Below are 18,421 nucleotides of genomic sequence, written 5' to 3'. Positions count from 1 at the left end.
AGTAAGACGTCATAATTATCTTCAAAAGTAACTCCCAAGTGGATTGAAATATGCTATTTATGATGCAGTAAGGAGTTACTCCAAATCTTTTAAGTACCCGCAAGAACACATTAGAAAGGAAACTGATTCTTCTCATTAGTGATATAAAGTTCAATTTCAATTGACTTGTGAAGTTAATTACGACTGTTTGGGTTAGACAGATTGCTTTTAAGTGTATTTCTAAATATAAATAGTCCTTAGTACTGTAATGGAGTTTAGAATAATTGAATTAAAAATAGTTTAATTTATGGCTCTTGTATTTTGTAGGAGATAAAATTAAAAATAAATAACACGACATAGAACTTTCATTGTCCCTCAACGACTTAAGTACCTACATATTTACTTATGTAAATCTATCTTTTACTAATATTATAAATGCGAAAGTTTAGATGGATGTTTGTTTTAAGGTTTCTCCAGAACGGCTCTACGGATCTCGATGAAATTTGGCACAGATGTGGAACATAGTCTGGAAGAACACATAGGCTACTTATTATAGCTAGTTTTTTTAATTCCACTCGGACCGAGTCAAGGGCGACAGCTAGTACATAATAATAAATATCTGTATGTTATATCGAAATAAAATTACATAATTTATGAAAATGATAAATTATTTTATATTTTTATCGGGAATGTAATTTTGTAAAAAAAAAGAGTCTTGACAGACAGACGGACAACAAAGTGATCCTATAAGGGTTCCGTTTTTTTCCTATGAAGTACGGAACCCTAAAAATGTGTTTAGTGCGCAATATATAATCCATAGCTAATCTTGTTAGGCTTAATGTAGATATCTCATGAAGTAATTTTTTAAAGGTCCCTTAAATGTGAATAATTGTTAGTTTCTAAGACTAAAATTCCTGTTTTAACCGTATCGTTATCCCTGTCATTATCATTGGTAAAACGGAGATAACAATATGTTTTTTACAATGTATATAAGTCTTAGAAACCAACGATAAGTGATTGTCGACTGTCCTACATATTAAGATTGAGTACCTGGATGACCGAGCTTTGCTCGGTATTTTTTTTTTCTTTAAATTGTGTTTTTTTGCAAATTATATTTAAGTACGAATTACTAATAAAATGATGAAATATGAATAATATTTTTCGATCTTACCGATAGAAAAAGTTAAGTTTATGTTTAAGTTGATTATCGATAAAACACGAATAAAATGACATTTTCTAAAAATTTATGAAAATCGTTGAAGCCGATTCCGGGATTCCAATTATATATATATATATATATATATCTATATATATGCAAGAATATATATATATATATATATATATATATTCTTGCATATATATAGATATATATATCTATATCTATATATATGCAAGAATTGCTCATTTAAGGATATAAGATAAGATAAGACAATAAAGATTAGTAATCTTAGTGTCCGCTAGATGGCGCGTGTCAGCGTAGTGAAAGTCGATAAGTACTTCTCACGACATAATTCCTTATTTAGTGTTGATGTAAAGAAAATAGACTACTTTAAATGGCCATATTACGTTAGTCACTTTAGATTAAATCTGACCAAATCACTGTTTGAAAATGATAGCTTTTGCTTTGTCCATTAAAGCACCGTTTCATCACCAGCTCACTATACGTCCCCACTGAGGTGCTCGGAGCCTACTCTAAGTTAAGGGTGATTAGGCCATTGTCAACCACGCTGGCCAGGTGCGGGTTGGTTGACTTCACACATATCTTTGAATTTCTTCTCAGATATGTGCAGGTTGCATCACGATGTTTTCCTTCACCGTAAGAACGTCGTATAAATGTACATATGTAAATCGGAAATCGAAAAACAAATGGCGGGATTCGAACCCAGGACTGAGCCACCGACGAATTCAATATTACAAACAGACAATACAATTTTATTTATATGTATATATAGATTTGAGGTATATACCAATGTATCAAGTTACTATGTTATTACACAAGTGAGAACGCATGATCGATGAGATTATACGATCTATAGCGGTGGCATGCCCACGCTGTCTAAAGGCATAACACACGCGTTTAGAACAGTCGTACGACTTATTGAACCAGCGGTAGCCAGACTCCGTTCGCATGTAATTAAAAACAATATAATTAGTAGCCTATATGTTCGTTAAGATTGTGTTCTACATGTATGACAAATTTCATAGAGATCCATTCAGCTTTTCTGTATACCTTCAAACAAACAAACAAACACCCATCTTAACAAGATTATAACAAACTGTGTAATGAGTTACTTAAGTCAGGATAACATATCGTCTTAGTTTATTTGTTTAACACATTATTTACCAAATTTAAAAGTGAAAATAAATATTTATCTTTGTAATTACGCAGAGATAAAGAAAGTTTTTTATTATAATAACGCGACATAAAAATAATTGATAAATTTATTCGTCCGTGTATGGCGATCTTTATCTTCGGTACTGTTAAATAAAATTGTTCAACTACCGCCCACGCGTTTGATTATTATAACCACGCAAGTACCGGTAAAAAAATGAATGATTGGAATAACGCATGTTTACCTTTGTCTTAATAATAAAAAAAAAGAAAAAAGTACTCTTGTTATGTTGTAAAGTAGCATGTTTAGTCTATGACAAAACAATTCTTTAATACTCATTACATGCATTTATAATCTGTCAGTTTATTTCACTGTTATTTATTTAAATCCAAAGTAATGAACATTTTCCAAACAAGATATGACCTAAAGGTCTATGTTACCAGGTCATAAAATTAAAAACAAATATATTTATTTAAATTTCTTTGAGCGTAATGTTGAATAGCTTATCTTACTTATATTATAAATGCGAATGTTTGAATGTATGGATGTTTGTAAGAATGTATCTCCAAAACGACTGCATGGATGTTGCTGAAATTTGGCATATATGTAGAATAGTCTAGAATACATAAGCAAGTTTTTTTTTAATTCCGCGCTGACGGAGTCGTTAGCGCCAGCTAGTAACTAATTGGACAGTCAAATGTTTTTAGGATTATTCTAGTTTAATTGGTAGTTTCTTATATAAATACTACGTAAAATTGTGGATTAACTACGACGGATGCATTATTTATACTTGGACCAAACATTCAAATATATCTTTCTCTTTCTTAAATAACCAAAAGAGATGAGTAGAATGTTACGGGAAGTAAAACCAGAGAGAAGAGTGTAGATATTGTTATCGAGAATCGCCCACGCGGCGCTACGTAAGAATGGCCCTAATTTAAATATACACATTAAGGTTAGTATACGGTCCAAGTTATAAACTAAAAGCTGAGATATCATCAGCTCACTATACGTCCTCACTGAAGGGCTCTTCACTATGTTTTCTTCCAGACTATCTTGTACATTTGTGCCAAATTTCATCAAGATCCATTGAATCGTTCTGGAGATAATCCATCTAAACATTCGCATTTATTAGTTAGAATTAAACAGCAACATCTAAGCAACTCTGTCTCTCTCTCTAACATTTCACTCAAATCGCTTCAGCTTAACAAATAAGTCACACCCAAACTTTCGTCTTCAACCAGACTTAATAAATTTGTGAGGAGATAATACAAAGCAGGTTACAAACCCTTTCCGTTCATACGACATGGGCATTCTTATCTTCATTACATTACAAAAAATTTATTACTTTTTAATATGATTATAACGCCTACACAACAAAACACATTCGACTTTACATCTTTGTACAAACATACAAATATTTATCAACAAGTTTTTGTTAAAATATTATAAATGCGAAAGTTTAAATGGATGGATGTTTGTTAGAAGGTATCTCCAAAAGGGCTAAGCGAATCGGAATGAAATCTGGTATACATATAGAACATATTCTGGAAGAACACATAGGCTACTTATTAAGATTGTTTATTACCGCGCGGACGGAGCCGCGCGCGAAATCTAGTTAATATATATTTTTAATAAAATATCAGTCAGTCTTAAAAAAATATTAATATTATACAAACCTTGGAATCTCATTACACGTGTGTTAAAAATTACGACCACTAAATTGTATATTAAAAATCATAGAACTTTGTTTTATAACCCGAGTTTACTTTTAAGGAAAATATACGTCCGTTCCATTCAAAGAACAAATGTGAAATGAAATATTAATATAATTAAGACGAAATTTATTTTTAACTTTCGTATTCTATTTATGAAAAAAAATAATCCCACACGTTGCAGACTAAATAAAGCTGCACAAACTCGGAGGCGAATAAAACAAAATTAGACGCACTTGTGACGTTAACACGCAAATAACTTTTGTCCCTTAATTATGTTTAACCGTGTGTTAACATTGCCGAAACATGCAAAAACTCTTGTGTCTATGGAAAAGCTGAGAAAACATTTTTCGTATATTACACTTCGAACCAAAGTCGAATTTGAACAAACAGAACAAAGTCGAAATCCATACATTCTGGTCATTACAATATTTAAGTAGATGGATGGATGTTTGTTAGGTTTTTCCGGAAATGTTCAACAGATTTTGATGAAATTTGGCTCACATGTAGTACATAGTCTGGAAGAACACATAGGCTACTTATTGCGTTTTTTTTTATACGCGCGGATGGAGACGCGGGTGACAGTTAGTTGTAAAGTAAGTGTAGCTAACTCTATAAAGTTATGTGAGAAAAAGTATAGTTTAGATATTTTTGGGTATTCGCGTAAAATCCAGCCCTGGAAATTACCTACATATGGTAACCATAGACAAACTACAGGGCTGGATTTGAAGCAGTTAGAGTAACTTGTAGAACAACCTTCCAACTCTAGGTGTTAATGCTAACACTATAAAATGCAACCTTGTTTGTATGATTTAAATTTTACAGTTACAATCCGATGAAGATTCTAAATACGAACTTTAGTGATGTACGCGCGATTGTAATATTGTTTATCGATATCGATATTAGCTATAAATCGATTTTTTTATGCTGTAAAAGTGTAGTTAAACTATAGGTTAATTGCATAACTAGATGTTGCCCGCGACTCCGTCCGCGCAAAATTACTATTTAAGTAAAAAAATTAATAAGTACACAATGTGTTCTTCCAAACTATTTTGTACCTTTATACCAAATTTCAGCGAAACCCGTTGAGCCGTTCCGGAAATATCTTCAAACAAACAAACATCCATCCATCCATCCATCTAAACATTCGCATTAGTACATAACATAGAAAGATAAGTAAATGATTTCAATTCTGTCTTGTCTTTTTATTTTGTGAAGAAAAAAAGTTACATATTTTTGTTGTTTTTCCACAATACACAACAGATTTAAGAATCTTAATAATATTATATTATATCGACTTACAAATTGAACACAAACATCGAATCTTTATCATCCCTAGATGCTATTAAATGTCAGAAAAAACACCCTGCAATCAACCCCATATTGGGCAGCTGTTCCCGTTAGACTATCTTGTTATTTTAGTAACAGACGAATAAATCTTAATACCTTACAATAAAGTTCAAAGTCCGGTAACAAAATTTTAATAAAACATAACCAGGATAATGCGACCTCTCGTTATTTATACAAAAGTTTTATAACGAGCATTTTAGTGTGAGATTGAATAAGCATGGAGGTCTTAATATATTGGTTTAAATAGTACCAATAATGAGCTTGTCAGGATAGCTATTATGGTACGGACCAGAGACACGAGAATCTGGAATGCATCTTTTTTTATACCTTCTCGGAACGTCTTTGTAACTGTATGTCGGTGATAAACATAGTATTTTTTTTATATTATGAGGTACAAACGAGCAAGAGGCCACCTGAAATCGCTGATATAGTGAAGTGACCGTTGCCCATAGACATACGCAATTGCATATGCGTTGCCTACCTTTAATCGACGGAGGAGAGGATGCACAGAAAGAAAATATTTTCCCTTTCCATGCATCCTCTCATCCGGAGAGTCCACTTCCACTTCGCATCCTTTCTTTAAAGGAAAAAGCGTGGAAAGGAAAAGAGGACTATATTAGGGCTGCGGGAGGCACACTCATCAGACTGTACCCGGAATTGCTTCCACTTGACGCCTGTCTTCTGTGTGGTCGTGGTATTTCACCGGGCCAGCCGGGACAATTCGTGCGAAGATGTTAAAGCGGGCTCTACTACTATTAAACATAATATAAAATATTCAATAATTAAGGCATTATTAGTTAGAAACCTTTGGCGCAAATGACGTGAAGTGTCCAGTGTCAGAATGAATAGTGAGGGGACATAACCGTCGACAATTTTGTAAGTGTTGAGTTAATACTGGCTTATTTTCGGATTTTCTTCCTAACACTACTAATACTAAAATATGAAAGTTTGGATGTAGGGATCTTACCCCGTAACTCAAAAATGGATTAACAGATTTGGATGAAATATGGTACAATTCTGTCCTAGATGCAGGTGGCACAAGACATTGTGGCGATCTTTAGGAGAGGCCTATGCCCAGCAGTGGGCGACTCATGGTCAGCCATGAGAGAGCCATTCTTGTCAGCAAGAAGATGGTACAAATATATTCTGGAATATCGTTTACGCAATTTTATTTAATTTTAATCAAACGAAGTCGCGAGTGTAGCTAGGATAGGATACAAATAAACACGTACAGAAACAATCCTAAAGTATAGGTTATGCAGATTTTGATTTAGTAAGAATTACATCCATCTTACTTACTAATATTATAAATGCGATGTTTGAATGGATGGATGTTTGTTATAAGGCGACAACGGCCGAATGGATCTCGATGAAATTTGGCATAGATGTAGATCATAGTCTAGAAGAGCGCATAGGCTAATACTTAAGTTTTTTTTTAATTCCACACGGATGGAGTCGCGGGCGACAGCTAGTACACTTTATGTAAGTATACTTTATATGATCTCTCTCTTTCTTTCTTTCTCTTTTTTTCTCATTCTTTATATGATCTCAGAGATGTCATTAAATGATCCTTTGTACAAATAATTGGCGATTAATTAACAAAGTCTTAACTAACGCAAGTTTTTAGAAAGCGCTTACAATGTTCAATGTACTTATATGTTACTAAATGCTAGGGTTGTCCATTTTTATAAAATAACATTTGAATTATAAAAACTAATTTATATTTATATTATTATCTTCAAATTCTGGATGACTACGCTACGATTTACATCCAATTTTTATCTTAAATTGTCAATGAATTATTTTTAAAACCGACTTAGTTAAGTCTATAGTTATAGATATATCAAAATAGAAGCCCTATAAAGGTTGAAATCCCACTACAGCAATTAATACATATAGTTGTCTTTGTTTTGTCAAAGAAAATAAAAAGGATGACAATATTCCTATACAAGTCGAAAGCCAAACACAATTAAGTATTCCAAAAACAAAAAAGGTATATTATACATATTACGTAATATATTATTTTTTGACAAATGTGCCAACCCTGATCACATTGGTGAAAGTGAACGACATGAGATGGAAATTAGTTAAGCGTTGAAATACACAGTAATTGGACGCCTGTCACCCAACACCTGGGACCTAACGATGTTCCCGGAGTTTGGCACGATAACAATGTTCCAACAACGGTGTACAGGACAACGACAGGACAGGACTTTGTCAGAGTCAATCAAAAGTACAAACAAACAGACCACCAACACACAACATAATTAAAATTAGACGAATTAATTATACCTAATGTTAATTTATAATAATAATTATAAGGCCACACGTAACCAGCTACCGAATTTCCCTCCAAAACGAGCGCCATCATGGCCGTACGTGTCACTCTGACGTCTGTCAATCGAGTCGCTGTCAGAACTAATTGCCGTTGACGTTTGGTTGGCAGCCATGATCATTCTTTACATTTTTACTTCCCCTAAACGTAAGTAAAAATAGTCTAACTGTTATTAGGAATTTTTTATTATAAAACAAGTCCTCAAATTTTTACCGACATACATAAAGTCACCCGACTCTTACTAATATTATAAATGCGAATGTTGAGATGGATGGATGGATGGATGTTTGTTTGAAGATATCTCCAGAACTACTGGACGGATCTCGACAAAGATTGGCATACATATAGAACATAGTCTGGAAGAGCATATATGCTTCTAGTTTCCACACGGATGGAGTCGCGGGCGACAGCTAGTAACGTATAAAGGACAAATATTTAAAATATATCAGCCTACCCCCATGATTCAACTGTACCCAACAGGCTCAAATCTTATACTGTTAGTTATATTAAACATCATATTAAAAGCGTTTAAATCAACCCATAAATCAACTGTCAAATACATGTCACTTTCGAATAGAAAGAGGTTACTAAATACGAGGTGTTGCCAGTAAAAACCGCAAAGTGCAGCAAACTGTATGTGGGTCAGTTGGTTGGACACGCGAAGCTTTTAGCATGTTAATAAATTAAGTTTCTTGTACTTCATTAAATTAAAAGAAAAAACGTTACTTAAATAATAAAGAAGTATTAAAAGAAAGTTTTAATTATAACTCAATGGTAATTAATAAAATAAAATGTCTTGTTATTTTTAGAAGTTAAAAGTTATTTAAAGGAAATAGGGAGTAATGAGGCAACACTGAGAACAGCTAAAGAAATATTTAAAAATAAATACAGAAGAGGAAACCGCAAGGTGACGAATTAGAACGAAGGTCGTATTTCAAAGACGAAGGAAATGCATTCAAAAAATTAAATATAGTTGCAGAGGCGTTGCGAGGAAACGATACATAGAGTTCTTTGCAAAATATTATAAATGATTAAGTATGACAACAACGAATGAAATTAAAAACTAAACTTAAGTTATAGAGAAATTATTCTCCTCAAAAATTTGAGTCCCTAAAATAATCTTTGGCTAAAAGGACCACATAGAGACAAAACGACCCAAGCAACGAAAAAAGTCATTTCTTAATTTCAGGGTAACTTTCTTAACTGGGTCAAATATGGGACTGGTCTTTATTTGTGTAGTCTTTTTAGGAGCATAATGTAACCTATCTCTTAATTGTGTCTAATCTACCTACGTATTCAAAGCTGTCAAAATTTCAACCATGATTAAAGATTTCTTTTGCACTTACCTCTACAACTTGCCTTAGGTCTTCGACGTAGACTTTCTCAGTCTGAACTATCTCCGCACATACTCTCTCCAGCTGCGATAGACCTGACATCTCGTCCAGTGTTTGTTGATCTGTAATAGAACGCTGGTACTGTTAATAAGAAAGCAATGCACTGCCAGAGATTGTAATGTCATCATCAGCTCACTATATGTCCCCACTCAAGGTTTAAAAGCCTACCCTAGGTTAGGGGTAACTAGGCCCAGTGCGGGTTGACTTCACGCATATCCTTGAGTTTCCTCGCAGATATGTGCAGCATCACGATGTTTTCATTCACCGTGAGAACGTCAGATAAATGTACATAGCAATCGAAACCAGGACCTGCAGTTTACAAGTTAAGGGGTAACCCCTGAGCCATCGACGCTCATTGGAATATCACAAAATTGGAATTGTTCAACAAATAGCGAATTTTCAAAAGAAAAGATATATGAGATTAATTAAGATTCAATTCTAGTTAACAATTATAATTTAAAAAAAATCTTAATATATTACTTTCATACTTTAGTAATTTAATACAATACATTTTAAAACTTTTAACAAGGTACGACGCCCTTACAGATCATTAATATTCTATGTTAATTAAAGGTAAACTTACGCGGCAAATTCTCCGAACACCCTTCAGACACGCTCGGGTTTAAAATGCCCGCATTATTAACAAAGTTATTACTGCCATTTGCAGACGTCATGTCGACGTCACTATGATCGTCTAGACTCTCGATCGAAGCCAAATATGCGGAGTTCACTCCTCCTTTATTTTGAACGCCACTGCTCGAAGTTGAACTAGAAGAGGCAATGGAACTCATAGACAGCGGTCGCGTCACTTCTACTTTTGGAGGATTTAATCTCGGCATCTCTTTTTCTGGGACCGCACATGATTTCAAGTTTCCCGTAGATCCTATTGTCTCTGGATATGGTCCAGTTTTCATTAGCTGATTTTCAACATTCTCTTTCTCTGGTATTAAGTTTCTTCTGTGCAAGCTGTTAGTCCCGACATTGAGGAGTTTCGGTGATTTTGCAGGTGAGGCTTCAGGTGAACCTTTTGGTTCAGGTTTTTGAGGTGAACATTCTTTTGATGATAATTTTATATCAAATTCTCTATCGTTAGACGTTATAGAGAGTTCGATAGATTGATCGATATAAGGTAGAGATAATGATTCGAAGGCAGTCTTATTTGAGTTGGGAACATCGTAAATCGCTGGCCTATTATTCGTTGGTATATCATAAGTTTGGTCTGTTTCTATTCTAAACTCAGGTTTAACTGCGACTATTTTGGATGGTGATTCATAATTATCTTCAGATGCAGCTTTGGATATATTTTTAAGTCCCGATGGTTGATCGTAAATTTCTACAGATTGTGAAATCTTTGAGGTAGCTCCAACTAAAGGGATATTGCATCTATGTCTTGTTGAAGATCTGAGTGTACTGATGCTTTTCTTTTGAAACTTCAATGTTGTTGTTTCAGACGCGCTTGAAATCATTCGTTTTACGTTTGGTGATAGATTATCGAATGTCGTAGTCTCAGATAATTGTTTAGTTTCTTTATAAGTCCTTTGTAATTTGTGTTCTTTAACATGTACATTATCACTGATTGGGAGCTCACGTTTAGTTTCACTAGCACCATTATTATCACTGTTAGTTCTAATACTATATAAAGAACTTTTGTTCAACGTCGCTATAGGTAATTTGACACCACCAACTATTTTGGAAGGATCTTTCGGTGGGGATTTTGATACATTTGTATTGTTAACTTCATCTTTTGTTTTATCGGTCATGATGTCTGTTTGGTTAGACACGGGTGGGTCGTTTCTAGCATCTTTGGCTGTTTCCAACAGATTGGATTCTGGTCTCAGACTTTTGTCAGGTTCCAATAGTGAGTCGTATATACCTATTAACGTCGGCGTGAGATCCGTTGTGCTACCTGTAACAAGAAAAAATTTATTATTCCTAATTCAAGTTTTACTTAGCCTTTATTTAATTAACTTGAATTGTCGACAATTACTATAATAATTTCTTATCTGATCTAGAATAAAGAACATAATTTTTAGTGCCTTAAACAGAAGCCTTTAAAGTAGCTGTAAAATGTACTCGTAAAAATTGGATTGTTATCTACACACGACTTCGGGCTTCTGTAATGCCTAACAAAAAGGCTTTTAGCGTTATTAAACTTATCGTGTTATAACCTAAGGGGTGCTACGTGTTGGATTTATCGCTTAGAATCCTTTCAAGTGTCAAAACTAGCAATTTTTTTACATTTTAAGATGCTCCTAACAGCTAATTTATGGCTTGAAACTGACGAATACTATCCAGATTGGAAAAATACTCAAGAAGGGTGGTATTGTAGCACCCGAAACCGAGGTGCATGTATGTATAAACGTATGAATGTAGAAGTAGCGAGGTGGTCAGGACCGCGTCAAATGGAGATCCGTGGTATCTGCCTATCACTCTGGGTTACGGTCGTGAGCCATGTTGTTGTATGTTAAGATGTCAATCGCCTCAATTATTGTTGGAAGGCACAAACTTTTAAAACTGAGTAAAGGGAATTAAAATTGACTATTGAAAGACTGTTAAATATTATACATGATAGAGTCGCGCCTCTATCGAAATGAAAAAAAAACCTTAATAAGTAGCCTATGTGTTCTTTCAGACTATAGCAAGTATCAGCGAGATTCATGCAGCCGTTCTGGAGATACCTTCAAACAAAACATCCATCCATCTAAACATTAGCATTTATAATATTAGTAAAATATAGCAATTTCAATGAGTTATTCTATTCTAAAATTTCATTATAATATCTTTGTATGTTCTGATTTTATCATATTATGTCACCGGCAAATGTTTCCAAAATGGCGTCTTAACAAAAAGAAGTATAAATAGTCAAAGACGCTACGAGGACGAAATTACCATGATCGTAAAAGGTACATCTCACTCTAAATATTAGGGTGACCATATCGCTAGGAATGTTTGAATACAATTGAATTTGTTTATCAAGAATATCGAGATGATAAAAAAGGAAAGTAACACTGAATTATGTGTATAGTGAGTTTACGATAAGCTTAAAGTTTTGTTTTTTTTCATTACGGATTTTTATTAGTATTTACTGTTGTAATTTTTAATTCATTTAACTCCCAAGTAGTATAGGGAAAGGCAGGCGACCAGTCGTAACAATTGAAGCCAAAACATTAAGGAATAAAAAAAATAGTGACTGGGATAAGAACGGGAGATGATGATATACATAGGAATGCAATTACAAATATTTTTTTCTTCTCTTTCTATTTGAAAAATTGTTTTTTTTTTTGACTAAAACATTTTTATTAATCTTTGAATATTTCTATTATTATTTATTATTCAAAAAAGAACTTTGAATTATCCCACGGACATTAAAATCATGGTTACCCTACTGAGAAAATTACCGGTCGTTTAATATATGTATTAGTTAGTAACTTTTAATGCAGGCTTTTACAAATTTGATTAAGGTTAAGAGTATTGTGGGGTTATACTCTTAGATAAGATTTAAATGGACGCTTTAAATAGAATAGATTTAAGAACGTCGGATGAATGTACATATATGTAAATCGAAAATCGAAAAACCCTTTGGTACATGGCGGGGTTCGAACCCAGGACCTGCAGATTGCAAGTCAAGTGCTTGACCCCTGAGCCACCGACGCTCGTAAAACATACGGCTAACAACAATGACAATGTTTTTTTCTGGTAATGAACAAGATAAAATGTAGAGTTACATAAGACTATAATAAGGTTAATGTCCTAGGTCAAATACACAACGGATGTCAGTCATTGCTAAGGTCTCAGGTTCAGTGGACCAATTGGTAAGATGGCACAGCATCTAGCTAATTATTAATACGATCAATTATACGACCCGGACATGTGCGTAAAATACGATGTCAAGGATATGCTAAAGAAACCATTTAGCTTTAGTGTTTTTACTAACTAGAGGCCTATCTAAGCGTCGTAGAGGTGACAATTTTTTTTAATACTTTATAAAGTTTTTTTTTAATCAGTCCAATCGTTTATGATTTTATTCTAGACGTATAAAATACAAATCTTTTCTATCATACTTCCTATTAATATTATAATATAAATGCATACGCATTGATAGATGTTTCCTCCCTATGAAGTCCTCCCTAACTTAGGGTAAGCTCCATGCCCTTCGGTCGGGACGTAAAGTGAGCTGATGATGATGAAAGTTAATTACTTAGTTATTTTATTTGCTAATTATTGTCTCTTAAAATGCCTGTAAGTCTATTTAAATACTTCTAATACAAAAATCTAGATACTTCTTAACCTAAATATTTAAAAAGGATGTCCTTTTGCTGTGTCATTCGTGCTCTAGTTCAACAATATCCAATTTATTGAAATGGATTCATTTCCTTTAGTTTTGCCACAATATAGAACGACACTAAATATAGACTTATCTATGTGGGAAATGGACTACGAACCTAGCGTTTGTTCTGATTTGTTAGCTCCGATGAATAAGGTTTGGTTACTTCATTAGTTGAGTGGTTTTGGGCGTCGGCTTTATCGTAGATTTCGTGCAGTGATTTAACTAAACGCGTTACAAGTAAGTTAAGTCTAAATTCTACACAATGGTTTTCTTATCATTGCACTTTCATATATGTCAGCTCGAGAGGAATTTCAATTTCTATTCAAGAATTGCTTCCTTTTCACTTAGTGGTTGGACTTACTAGTTACTATTTGTCCCCTGCGAATTCGTCCGCACAGAATTAAATAAAAAACTATGTTTTTGTGAATTATGAATAGCCTATGTGTTTTTTCAGACTATCTTCTACAATATCATAAAGCTCCGTTGAGCCATACAAAAATACCTTCACAAAAAACATTCATCCATCCATCTAAGCATATAATATTAGTAAGATGTATGCTTCCTGGTGTTTATTAGTCGATCGATCAGTCACGTTAGTTTTCTATATTTACTTATAAACAAACATGATAAAGCTAATAACATAACAATTATTTATGTTCTGACTAATATAGACAATAGTGAATTAACAACACGGAGTAATTAGTTATGATTTATTCAATAAATTGTTATCGGATACAGTCACCGACTATCGGATACGATCAGAGCTTGCGACAGAACACGCAATGCGACGTAACCGTTCAACAATTCCAACAATACCATTATCCTTGAACTAATAACCTTTTTCGACCCGATTATACCGGAGCTGGGGTAACCATGAAATTTCATTTTTAAGGACTGCCGTGAAGAAATTTGGTACTATTAATACCTGTGTAACTTTATTGAACGTAAGTCGAAATACTCTTTCGGAAAATAATACAAAAATTATTTTATTAAGCTTTCAGTATTACATCTTGAATGATTAATGGAATTATTTTGGTTATAAAATTTTTCAAACTTTCGTGAGACATTATACTAAACTGATATATAAACACGGCTAAATTTTGATTAGTAAATACCACTAATAATTCGTAAACATTTAAAATCTATACGCGTTTTTTTTTGGAAAAAAAGTAATTATTCGCGTTAAGACAGAAATAATTTACAGATAGTTATTAATGGAACCGCGTAGACCAAACCCATTTTAATAATATGTTTGTGTCAGGACAATCCGTATTATTAGCTTCGTGTGGCTACAAGAACTCGGTACAAAAGCGTGATATCGTACATGACGAATACCTGTAGTATGATCGCTGACAAATTCTTAGCACAAAATGTTACCTATTGTTACATCTAAAGGTAATAAGTTATTACATTTGCTATTGCTCTGTTTGTTCCTGTAAGTGTGGAACTTGTTAATGTTTCCAAGTACAACGTAGCAGAATGTAGGATTAGATTAGATTACATTAGATTACATTACAGATTAGATTACATTACATTACAGATAAGATTACATTACATTACAGATTAAATTACATTACATTACAGATTAGATTAGGTTAGGTTACATTACAGATAAGATAACATTACAGATTAGATTACATTACAGATTAGATTACATAACAGATTAGATAACATAATAGATTAAATTACATAACAGATTAGATTACATTACAGATTATATTAATTACAGATTAGACTAGGTTACATTACAGATTAGATTACATTACATATTAGATTACATTACAGATTAGATTAGATTACATTCCAGATTAGGTTAGGTTACATTACAGATTAGATAACATTACAGATTAGATTACATAACAGATTATATTACATACCAGATTATATTAATTAAGGATTAGATTAGGTTACATTACAGATTAGATTACATTATAGATTAGATTATATTACAGATTAGATTACATTACATTACAGATTAGATTAGGTTACATTACAGATTAGATTAGGTCACATTACAGATTAGATTAGATTACATTACAGATCAGATTAGATTACATTACAGATTAGATTACATTAGATTACATTACAGATTAGATTACATTAGATTACATTACAGATTAGATTGCATTAGATTACATTACAGATTAGATTACATTCGATTACATTACAGATGAGATTACATAACAGATTATATTACATACCAGATTAGATTAGGTTACATTACAGATTAGAGTACATTATAGATTAGATTAGATTAGATTATATTACAGATTAGATTAGGTTACATACCAGATAAGATTAGGTTACATATTAGATTAGATTAGGTCACATTACAGATTAGATTAGGTTACATTACAGATTAGATAGGATTACAGATTAGATTACATTACATATAAGATTACATTACAGATTAGATTACATTACAGATTAGATTACATAACAGATTAAATTACATAACAGATTATATTACATACCAGATTATATTAATTACAGATAAGATTAGGTTACATTACAGATTAGATTACATTACAGATTAGATTAGATTATATTACAGATTAGATTAGGTTACATCACAGATTAGATTACATTACAGATTATATTACATAACAGATTAGATTACATTACAGATTTGATTACATTACAGATTATATTAGATTAGATTACATTACAGATTAGATTAGGTGACATTACAGATTATATTAGATTAGATTACATTACAGATTAGATTAGGTGACATTACAGATTAGATTAGATCACATTACAGATTAGATTAGATTACAGATTAGATTACATTACAGATCAGATTTGATTACATTAGATTACATTACAGATTAGATTACATTAGATTAGATAACATTACATTACAGATTACATTACATTACAGATGAGATTACATTACATATAAGATTAGATTACATACACATAGATACATTACAGATTAGATTAGGTTACATTACAGATTAGATTACATTACAGATTATATTACATTACAGATTAGATTACATAACAGATTAGATGACATTACAGATTAGATTACATTACAGATTAGATTAGATTACATTACAGATTAGATTACATTACAGATTAGATTATACTACAGATTAGATTAGGTTACATCACAGATTAGATAACATTACAGATTATATTACATTACAGATTAGATTACATTACAGATTAGATTACATTACAGATTAGATTACATTACAGATTAGATTAGGTTACATTACAGATTAGATTACATTACAGATTTGATTACATTACAGATTATATTAGATTAGATTACATTACAGATTAGATTAGGTTACATTACAGATTAGATTAGGTCACATTACAGATTAGATTAGATTACAGATTAGATTACATTACAGATCAGATTTGATTACATTAGATTACATTACAGATTAGATTACATTAGATTAGATAACATTACATTACAGATTACATTACATTACAGATGAGATTACATTACAGATTATATTACATTACAGATTAGATTACATTACAGATTATATTACATTACAGATTATATTACATTACAGATTAGATTACAGATTAGATTAGATTACATTACAGATTAGATTACATTACAGATTAGATTAGATTACAGATTAGATTGCATTACAGATTAGATTACATTTCAGATGAGATTACATTACATTACAGATGAGATTACATTACATTACAGATTTGATAACATTACATTACAGATTTGATTACATTACAGATTAGATTAGATTACATTCCAGATTAGGTTAGGTTACATTACAGATTAGGTTAGGTTACATTACAGATAAGATAACATAACAGATTAGATTACATAACAGATTATATTACATACCAGATTATATTAATTACAGATTAGATTACATTACATTACAGATTAGATTAGGTTACATTACAGATTAGATTACATTATAGATTAGATTAGATTAGATTATATTACAGATTAGATTACATTACATTACATATTAGATTAGATTACATTACAGATTAGATAAGGTTACATTACAGATTAGATAAGGTTACATTACAGATTATATTACATTACAGATTTGATTACATTACAGATTAGATTAGATTACATTACAGATTAGAGTACATTACATTACAGATTAGATTAGGTTACATTACAGATTAGATTAGGTTACATTACAGATTAGATTAGATTACAGATTAGATAACATTACATATTAGATTACATTACAGATTAGATTACATAACAGATTATATTACATACCAGATTATATTAATTACAGATTAGGTTACATTACAGATTAGATTACATTACAGATTAGATTAGATTATATTACAGATTAGATTACATTACATTACAGATTAGATTAGGTAACATCACAGATTAGATTATATTACAGATTATATTACATTACAGATTAGATTAGGTTACATTACAGATTAGATTACATTACATTACAGATTAGATTAGGTTACATTACAGATTAGATTAGGTCACATTACAGATTAGATTAGATTACAGATTAGATAAGATTACAGATTAGATTACATTAGAGATCAGATTTGATTACATTAGATTACATTACAGATGAGATTACATTACATTACATTACATATTAGATTAGATTACATTACAGATTAGATTAGGTTACATTACAGATTAGATTACATTACAGATTAGATTACATTACAGATTTGATTACATTACAGATTAGATTAGATTACATTACAGATTTGATTACATTACAGATTAGATTAGATTACATTACAGATTAGAGTACATTACATTACAGATTAGATTAGGTTACATTACAGATTAGATTAGGTCACATTACAGATGAGATTAGGTTACATTATAGATTAGATTACATTACAGATTAGATTACAGATTAGATTGCATTACAGATTAGATTACATTAGATTACATTACATTACAGATGATATTACATTACATTACAGATTTGATTACATTACAGATTTGATTACATTACAGATTATATTAGATTAGATTACAT

The 18,421-nt window shown here is 31.7% G+C and overlaps 1 protein-coding gene across 2 annotated transcripts in view; it reads right to left on the bottom strand.

Annotated features, from left to right (window-relative positions):
* The window catches only part of GEFmeso (Guanine nucleotide exchange factor in mesoderm), an 80,160-nt gene that overhangs the window by 10,797 nt on the left and 50,942 nt on the right, over positions 1 to 18,421 (bottom strand). For both annotated transcript variants that reach the window (XM_013323130.1, XM_013323131.1), the window contains exons 2-3: positions 9,690 to 11,012; positions 9,059 to 9,168 (exon numbers count right to left, since the gene is read on the bottom strand). In XM_013323130.1, coding sequence (XP_013178584.1) covers positions 9,059 to 9,168; positions 9,690 to 11,012 — 1,433 coding nt within the window. The remainder of the gene's footprint in view (positions 1 to 9,058; positions 9,169 to 9,689; positions 11,013 to 18,421) is intronic.

This window comes from Papilio xuthus, unplaced genomic scaffold, assembly GCF_000836235.2.
Source record: "Papilio xuthus unplaced genomic scaffold, Pxut_1.1 DF825783.1, whole genome shotgun sequence".
Classification (NCBI taxonomy): Eukaryota; Metazoa; Arthropoda; class Insecta; order Lepidoptera; family Papilionidae; genus Papilio; species Papilio xuthus.
The sequence above is the reverse complement of the archived record's forward strand: the minus strand, read 5'-3'. Positions and strand labels throughout refer to the sequence as shown.